Source organism: Limulus polyphemus, unplaced genomic scaffold, assembly GCF_000517525.1.
Source record: "Limulus polyphemus unplaced genomic scaffold, Limulus_polyphemus-2.1.2 Scaffold939, whole genome shotgun sequence".
Classification (NCBI taxonomy): domain Eukaryota; kingdom Metazoa; phylum Arthropoda; class Merostomata; order Xiphosura; family Limulidae; genus Limulus; species Limulus polyphemus.
This window is the reverse complement of record NW_013666549.1, coordinates 254,648-264,220: the sequence shown is the minus strand read 5'-3', so window position 1 is coordinate 264,220 and position 9,573 is coordinate 254,648. Positions and strand designations below refer to the sequence as shown.

At 34.6% G+C, this 9,573-nt stretch overlaps 1 protein-coding gene across 5 annotated transcripts in view; it reads right to left on the bottom strand.

The window, feature by feature from the left end:
* LOC111086230 (Down syndrome cell adhesion molecule-like protein Dscam2) overlaps positions 1–982 on the bottom strand; it is a 121,920-nt gene extending 120,938 nt beyond the window's left edge. For all 5 annotated transcript variants that reach the window (XM_022388240.1, XM_022388241.1, XM_022388242.1 and 2 more), the window contains exon 1: positions 663–982. In XM_022388240.1, the coding sequence (XP_022243948.1) occupies positions 663–768 (106 nt within the window). In that variant the 5' untranslated portion in view covers positions 769–982. The remainder of the gene's footprint in view (positions 1–662) is intronic.
* Positions 983–9,573: the final 8,591 nt, after the last annotated feature.

Below are 9,573 nucleotides of genomic sequence, written 5' to 3'. Positions count from 1 at the left end.
GAATGTGCTTCCTTACTAGAGATAGCAGCATGATTGGCTTCAATAACTCACTGATCCTATATTATTATATTAGCAGAATGTGCTTCTTTACTAGCGATAGCAACATGATTAGCTTCAATAACTCACTGATCCTATATTATTATATTAGCAGAATGTGCTTCTTTACTAGAGATAGCAGCATGATTGGCTTCAATAACTCACTGATCCTATATTATTATATTAGCAGAATGTGCTTCTTTACTAGAAATAGCAACATGATTAGCTTCAATAACTCACTGATCCTATATTATTATATTAGCAGAATGTGCTTCTTTACTAGCGATAGCAACATGATTAGCTTCAATAACTCACTGATCCTATATTATTATATTAGCAGAATGTGCTTCTTACTAGAGATAGCAACATGATTGGCTTCAATAACTCATCTTGTTAGAACACCATAAAAAAACACTTCGAAGAAGAAAAAAGAAACGATGCATAATTGCGCATAGTTAATCAAATCAAAGATGACACATTTACCAATTGAACTATATATATACGTATATATAATTTATAGGAATATACTCAATTATAATACTTTCTATGGAATATTATTCATTTTATATGTATGAGAAATACGATTTTTCTGTATTTTTATATCACTTAACTCTAGAACAACTCACCTGTCTGTAATCTTGAGAACAGAAGCAGCCAGATTGTCATGGTTGATAACAGCATCTTAGAAGTGAACCTGAAGAGAATGGATGAGCCGCTGCTGTATGTCAACATTTCGTGCTACAATGACAATCAGACTAATTGATTAAAAATAACTGACATCTGTACTTGTTTGATCTACATTTAAAAGTGTTGATATTTGGCTTAACTTGATCGTAAAGTCCCCCAAATATCTCGTGTTTCACGACGAACGACAATTTCGTTAAAAAAAAACCACCCAAGTAAAATCAGAAAGTACGTCTTGGACAGGCTGTGTTTACGACTTCCACGAGCGCTTATTCTCTACTGAACGCGAGTGAACGGCGGTTCCCGGTATAAGCACTGACTGCAGATGACCGAATGGTGGCGCTGAATATATATATATATTACCTGCTACATCATAAAACATTTGGAAGTAAACAAATTATTTGAGTAAAGCCTTCATTTTTCTCTAAGGCTTAAAACAAGGCCTTAAGATCTGGTTTTAGGTATTATATACATAAATAATTTCATGACTATAAATTGTCCATCAAAGCTAAGCCTAAGGTTTACACGTTCCATAATCACTTACATACAGATAAACTAGATAGTGTGTAAAACCGCTGTTAAAGACATGGCTTCAATGTCTCAGCTGCAGAAGAATGACAAAAATGTCGCTGCTCGGTGAATGAAGAGTAGTGTTTTCTAAAATCTTCTCTGTTTTTTTTATCAGCAAAAAAAAGTATGTGTGATTAAGTGAGGTCTAAAATGTTCATCTGTTTTAATTATACACGCTCTACAATAATATTGTTTGAATTTATTGATTCTCGCCTGTCGGATATATATTTATGAGAAGAAGATAACAGATTCCGAAATGTAAGCATGAAAATCGAAGTTTACACATAGTATAAAAATATCCCTCATGAAATTTACAAAGCTGTTGTAAGAAACATCTTCGTATAGATCGTAAAACGCATTAGCCAATGTTTTGTGTAAGCGAACATACGTATCAAACTGGGGTACCATGCAGACAAACACGTGTAAGATTTATTGATGACAAGCTAAGGAAACACTGGGATATTATTACAAAAACAAACTACACAGTGAGAAGGTGTTATTTATAATATTTTATTATATATGTATATTTTATGGGAACAGTAAAAACCTTTGCTTACTTTTATCATTTAAACTTACTACCACAACCGTAATATAAATATAGTAACTGCTCCTTCTGGTTTAAAATCAAGTTTTGGAATAATAGTTCTCATAAAACTTTTTTACTTATTTTTAAATTATAAATACCCACGCAGTAACTATAATTTTGTTTAGAAAGTTTCTCAAAAGTTGTTACTGTTTTAATCCTTTACGTCTGTGTATTGATAACAACACATACATAAATTCATTGCTTCTAAAATATTAGTATTTTGATTTCCTCGTTGAAATTACTGAATGGTTCCGAAACTCTATTTACAAGTTATACTTGTAAGTGCTAAAGTATTTTCAAAAACGACTTTGTATTATGTTTTTGGAGTGCAAAATGCCATATCAGTTTTAGGCTTAGCACTGAAAAGAAAGCTAATAAATTGCATTTTTTTTATGGTTTTAGGCTTAGCACTGAAAAAAATTAAAAGCTAATAAATTAAGTGCTAAGCCTAAAACTATAAAGAAACTGAAAAAAAAAGCTAATAAATTGCAGTTTCTTTATAGTTTTAGGCTTAGCACTAAAAAAAAGCTAATAAATTGCAGTTTCTTGTCTACAGTTTGTTTGTTTGTTGCTAAGCGCAAAGCTACACAATGGCCTATCCGGAATCTGCCCAGCGCGGGTACCAAAACCTGATTTTTAGCGTTATAACCCAACAGTTTTACGGCTGAGCCACCAGGAAGGGGGGGGGGAGAGGTGTGTTTATAGATAATAATAATAAGTTTTTCTAATCATCCAGAACCGCGAAGATTATGCATGCTTTACAAGAACAAAACGAACAGAATATTTTTATTGTATTATTTTGATGACTGGTTTTCTCTTTTCCTTCCATACACACACACACGCACGAATATATATATATATATACATATGTATATGTATTAGAAAATGTAAATAAACTAATAATGTTAAACTATTTCGTCACAAAGCATCTTTCTATGTATCAATATCTGTGCTAAATACAAGTATAACAGACAATATGTTAGAAAAAATTAAAGGGGGTAATCGCATGATACTTTATTTCATTCTTGGAATAAATCTTAGTGTTTTCAATTAATCAATAACCATATTATAATACGTAGCACTATAGACAGTGATTATAGTACGTAGCACTAGAGACTGAAACATTTTACCAAATATAAAGTGGACATACTGTAAAGCTAACATAATTCAGGTCTTTAGACTACATGTTCCTGTAACCTGAACCATAGAACCAAGATGCACTTTTCTGTAAAATGTGTTTAGAATTTTTAATTTCATTATATTTATTAGTCTCCTTGAACCTGTTATCTCCATACTTATCAACACGTGATGAGTCATATTAAATAATAATAAAAACTTCCCTTATCTGGTCAATATAATGTAAGCGAGACTAAACTGCCCCCTGGTGGCTCAGCAGTAAGACTAGGGACATATACCTAGGAGTTTCGATACCCGCGGTAGACAGAGCACAGATAGCCCATTGTAGTAGCTTTGTGAACTGATGGTTAAAGGGACGGGCATAAGATTGAGCAAAATTTGAGACATTATGAGAATGTCGTGAGGTATTCACTTGAAATTCATGCGTTTTATCGGGGTCTGTACTCGTTGCATAAGGCGATGAAAAATGTCTTAATTGTTCAATTACTTCTCATAAGCTTGCGCCTGCCCCCCTTAACAATAAAAGGCATTTAAGTTAGAAAACGATTAGAATTTGCCAGCAGATATTAATTTGGTCGCGAGGACTTCTCTCTTAGCAACAATATTATAGAATTTTCTTGTTGAAATTCTTAATATATGTTTCGAGGTTTAGACTCAAAGAAGCTTCGAGGTTTAGACTCAAAGAAGCCTAGGGTAGTGTGAGAGGAACAGTTTTTTTTTAATGATCTACAAATAATCACATCTTCAATATAATTCCAAATATTTAAGCTCTTAACTTAAGCATTTAGCGATCACTTCAAAAATTTTCAGAGTACGTAAATGATCTTATCTCAATGCCGAAAAAAATTCATTTGATTACATAAATCTCGTTCAAATTTTCAATACTTACATGTTGTTACTATTTGTTTAAAAAATGAAATTTACATAAGGCATTTTAAATATTCATGGGTATTTACCATATTTTTTCTCTCTCTCTCTCTTTCTCTTTATATATATATATGTACACACACACAAACAAAAAAGAACGAAATCATTTGATACAAACTTGTAATTTACACGTTGTTTTTAACGGTTACCTAATTTACTTTTGTGTCTTCTTTACACTTTCAAAAGCTTAAATCATAAGAACGCAGAATGCAAGGTGCAAGTGAGTCGTCTAAAGTTTGTCCTTAAAGGATTAGTTAGAAATATTTCAAGATTATGCATTACCCGATGGTCATCTAATCTGGATCAACTTTTTATACCTTTTAAAATTTTATGACAGCTTTATGTTGTATGTCATTGTCACACACACAAAAAGTTGCAATCTAGTTTGGTGTTTAATCTTAAGTAACTTTTAATCCAATTCTACAAACTCTTGTAGAGGTGTGTCGCTGGAAGTAACTGTCACCGTGACGTTGAACGGATGATTAAAAAAAACAAACAACAAGTACGTGGGTGGAATAGAAAAAGAGAGTTTATTATAATTCTAGATTACGTAGGCACTACACATCATGTAGCTACAGCTCCTATAAATTGGCTGGCGAATTTGCTGCTGTTAATGGTTATAAAGAAATTGGAACAGTTGAACTCTAAAGTAAAACCTGTCAACTAAAGTGGATATTTACTGTAACTCTCTTGCTTCGTTTTCAACCGTTGTACGTTCCGTTTATATTGTAACTTTCTTGCTTCGTTTTCAACCGTTGTACGTTCCGTTTTTACTGTAACTCTCTTGCTTCGTTTTCAACCGTTGTACGTTCCGTTTTTACCGTAACTTTCTTGCTTGATTTTCAACCGTTGTACGATTCATTTTTACTGTAACTCTCTTGCTTGTTTTTCAACCGTTGTACGATCCGCTATTACTGTAACTTTCTTGCTTGGTTTTCAACCGTTGTACGTTCCGTTTTTACTGTAACTCTCTTGCTTCGTTTTCAACCGTTGTACGTTCCGTTTATATTGTAACTTTCTTGCTTCGTTTTCAACCGTTGTACGTTCCGTTTTTACTGTAATTCTCTTGCTTGATTTTTCAACCGTTGTACGATCCGCTATTACTGTAACTTTCTTGCTTGGTTTTCAACCGTTGTACGTTCCGTTTTTACTGTAACTCATTTGCTTGGTTTTCAACCGTTGTAGGTTCCGTTTTTTGAAAATATTCGCTCTAGAAATTGATTTGAATACTGAGACTGGGAAAAGTATATGCTACAATGGACGAATAACATTTTAAAGAAAGTGGATTTTTTTCGTTATAAAATTACTTGCGTAATAAAAATTATATTTGGAAGAGATACGAGAATTAGAAATGAGATATCTAGACTAAGACCTAAAGAAAAATTTTAATGTCTGGTTACTGGGCTGGCTAATCTCTGTCATGTCTGCTTGTACATCAACAAAAGAGGTATCTTGAAATGTGTTCATAGAAGGAGTTTATAAGAGAGTAGATTACGACAATCCAAATTTCAGATTAGAAAATACTAAAACACACGTGCACAAAAAACTTGCATTTTAATACTATTTAAATTTCTCACTTAGTTTTCTCCAAAAGAGGCTTATCATATTGTTTACTCCATAAGTTAATTTCCCCAAAACAGGCTTATCATATTGTTTACTCCATAGGTTAACTTCCCAAAAACAGGCTTATCATATTGTTTAATCCATAGGTTAACTTCCCCAAAACAGGCGTATCATATTGTTTACTCCTTGGGTTATTTCCCCCAAACAGGCTTATCATATTGTTTAATCCATAGGTTAACTTCCAAAAACAAACAGGTTACTTTCCCCAAAGCAGGCTTATCATATTGTTTACTCCATAAGTTAATTTCTCCCAAACAGGCTTATCATATTGTTTACTCCATAGGTTAATTTATCCCAAACAGGCTTATCATATTGTTTAATCCATAGGATAAGTCTGTTAGAAAGAGGTTAAACTCATTCAATACCAACAAAATTGTATTTTATTGTTTAATCCATAAGATAAGTCTGTTAGAAAGAGGTTAAACTCATTCAATACCAACAAAATTATATTTTATTGTTTAATCCATAGGATAAATCTGTTAGAAAGAAGTTAAACTCATTCAATACCAACAAAATTGTATTTTATTGTTTAATCCATAAGATAAGTCTGTTAGAAAGAGGTTAACTCATTCAATACCAACAAAATTATATTTTATTGTTTAATCCATAGGATAAGTCTGTTAGAAAGAGGTTAAACTCATTCAATATCAACAAAATTGTATTTTATTGTTTAATCCATAGGATAAGTCTGTTAGAAAGATGTTAAACTCATTCAATACCAACAAAATTGCATTTTATTGTTCAATCCATAGGATAAGTCTATTAGAAAGATGTTAAACTCATTCAATACCAACAAAATTGTATTTTATTGTTCAATCCATAGGATAAGTCTGTTAGAAAGAGGATAAACTCATTCAATACCAACAAAATTATATTTTATTGTTTTTCCTTTTGTTTACGAAAGTAAAACGTCAAAAGCACCAAAATTTAGGGTTAAAAAGAAGAAGTAAGATTTCAGGTGTTGAAAGTTTCTTTATATTTCCTATAATACAGTCACTGGTAGTAAATGTTATTTTTTTATATTATAAATTTGTGTACATTGAATTTTAAATTACGACTACAAAAAGCTTTACATTTCTCCACACGTTCGCTTACACGTAATTCACTTTATACATTTTCGTGGTTCAGCCACTTCCTATTCTAGACGCAGGCTTCTTGTACTTAATTTTCGGAGATCGTGGAAATTGGAAATGAAATTACGTCAGTCAATCGATCTAATAAAAAAAAAAGCTTTCTTCTTTTTTTTTAGCAGCTCCACCGAAAAGCTAACAAATGAGTCGTCTGTCAATCTCTCTCTACCTGTTAGAGTGTCCACCTTGTTTTTTATCCATTTGTCTATTCCTCAGCCTAAATTTATCTATATCTCGTTGTTAAGTTATCTGTTTTGCCGTACACCTAAGTAATGAAAGTTTAAACCACTGTAAGGACATGCCATGAGAGCAATAGATGCAAATTGACTTAATAGAGCAGTAACAAGCTATATAATTTAAATAAATTGATCAACGATGTTTGTCTGTTTTGAATGTCGCGCAAAGCTACACGAGGGCTATCTACGCTAATAGTCCTTAATTTAGCAGTGTAAGACTAGAGGGAAGGCAGCTAGTCATCACCGCCAACTCTTGGGCTACTCTTTTACCAACTAATAGTGGGATTGACTGTCACTTTATAACGCCCTCACGTCTGAAGGCCGATCATGCTTGGTGGGTCGGGAATTCGAACCCGCAACCCGCAGATTGTGTGTCGAGCTCCCTAACCACCTGGCTACTGACGAACGAAGCTTTATTTATACTTCTGTAGTTTTAATGATGATAAAATTTCTTCATATCAAGGGAACTGCGTATCTATAAATAAATAAACAATAAGTAGTTATATATCATGCACTGGAGTGATTAGCATGCCGGGCTGCTTATCAGAAGGTCCAATTTTCGAAGCTTTATTTATACTTCTGTAGTTTTAATGATGATAAAATTTCTTCATATCAAGGGAACTGAGTATCTATAAATAAATAAACAATAAGTAGTTATATATCATGCACTGGAGTGATTAGCATGCCGGGCTGCTTATCAGAAGGTCCAGTTTTCGAATCTGCAATATGCATATGAACACTTTCTATACTTTCAGTAAGGCCCGGCATGGCCAGGTGGTTAGGGCGCTCGACTCGTAATCTGCGGGTCGCGGGTTAGAATCCCCGTCGCACCAAACATACTTGCCCTTTCAGCCGTTATAATGTGACGGTCAATTCCACTATTCATTGATAAAAAGAGTAACCCAAGAGTTGGCGGTGGGTGGGGATGACTAGCTGCCTTCCCTCTAGTCTTACACTGTTAAATTAGGGACGGCTAGCGCAGATAGCCCTCGTGTAGCTTTGCGCGAAATTCGTAATAATCCAAACCAAATTTTCAGTAATGGGTGCATTATAAAAGTGAGGAGGCCCGGCATGGACAGGTGGTTAAGGCACTCGACTCGCAATCTGCGGGTCGCGGGTTCGCATCCCCATCCCACCAAACAGGCTCGCCCTTTCAGCCTTGGGGGCGTTATAATGTGACGGTCAATCCCACTATTCGTTGGTAAAAGAGTAGCCCAAGAGTTGGCGGTGGGTGATGATGACTAGCTGCCCTCCCTCTAATCTTACACTGCTAAATTAGGGACGGCTAGCGCAGATAGCCCTCGTGTAGCTTTGCGCGAAATTCAAAACAAACCAAACATTATAAAAGCGAGATTCCAAAGCCCGAGACAACTATGGGGCCTCTGAACCAGGCATTTGTTCATGTGTCGCGTAAGGTGCCGTTCGTATCAGTGTAATAATTTGAAGTGAAATTTAATGCTTCAGATTCTATTTCTTGTAACTAAAGTCTCTAATTTCTTAATGCATTTCAACAGTTACACGTCGTACACACACACACTTTAGGAAAGTAGCTTAAGTAATATTCATAATAGATATGCGTCTCTTGGATTGCGCAAATTCCCAATTGAAAGGGCATAGTAGTTGAAAGAACCGAGACAAAATTGAAAAAAAAAAGTTTTCTGAAGATATAGGTTGAAATTTGGGTTTAATATGATCTCATTATTCGGGCCCAGCATGGCCCGGTGGCTAGGGCGCTCGACTCGCAATCTGCGGGTCGCGGGTTCGAATTCCCGTCGCACCAAACATGCTAGCCCTTTCAGCCGTGGGGGCGTTATAATGTGACGGTCAATCCCACTATTCGTTGGTAAAAGAGTAGCCAAGAGTTGGCGGTGGGTGGTGATGACTAGCTGCCTTCCCTCTAGTCTTATACTGCTAAATTGGAGGCGGCTAGAGCAGATAGCCCTCGTGTAGCTTTACGCGAAATCCATAACAAACAAACAATCTCATTATTCGAAGTTTATATAAATTTCCTTTGATCAATTTATATTATTTCTTAAAAGGATATACAATTTAAATCAAAACTTCATACATTCCGAAGCGTTTTGTTTTTCACTTCTTATTTACTTATATATATTCATTCTTCTGTTTTGGATCGTACATATTTTCTTATTTCATCGTTTTTCTCAATTACCAAACGCAGATTTGGTTTTAGTTTTCTGCATCAAAGAGAGTTGAACTGAATCGTGTGTAATTGCTTTTCCGTGTAAGAATACGTTTTGAAGCAGTGCATCAAACAGAATATGAGGTCATAAGTCACATCCTAAACGTACGTCTTTGCGAGTAAAGAGCAAACGAAACGCTTTTGATTTTAGTGTTTATTAATGAAGCACCACGAAGGCAGTTCAGAAAGATAAAAGATAATTTTAACAAATGTGGTAATATTTATTTAAAAGGTTTGAGTACTTCTTAATGGAGGACGGTGATATTTGTATAACATCATATCAAAAGCTCGTGAGTCTTAATTTTGCTTTAGAAAAATCAATAGACTAATCTATACACAAAAACTGGAGCACCATAAAATGACAGCGGTTGCATTTGCATATTATGAGTACTTGCTTAAAGACCGCCCCCCCCCCACGTGGCACAGCGGTATTCCTCCGGACTT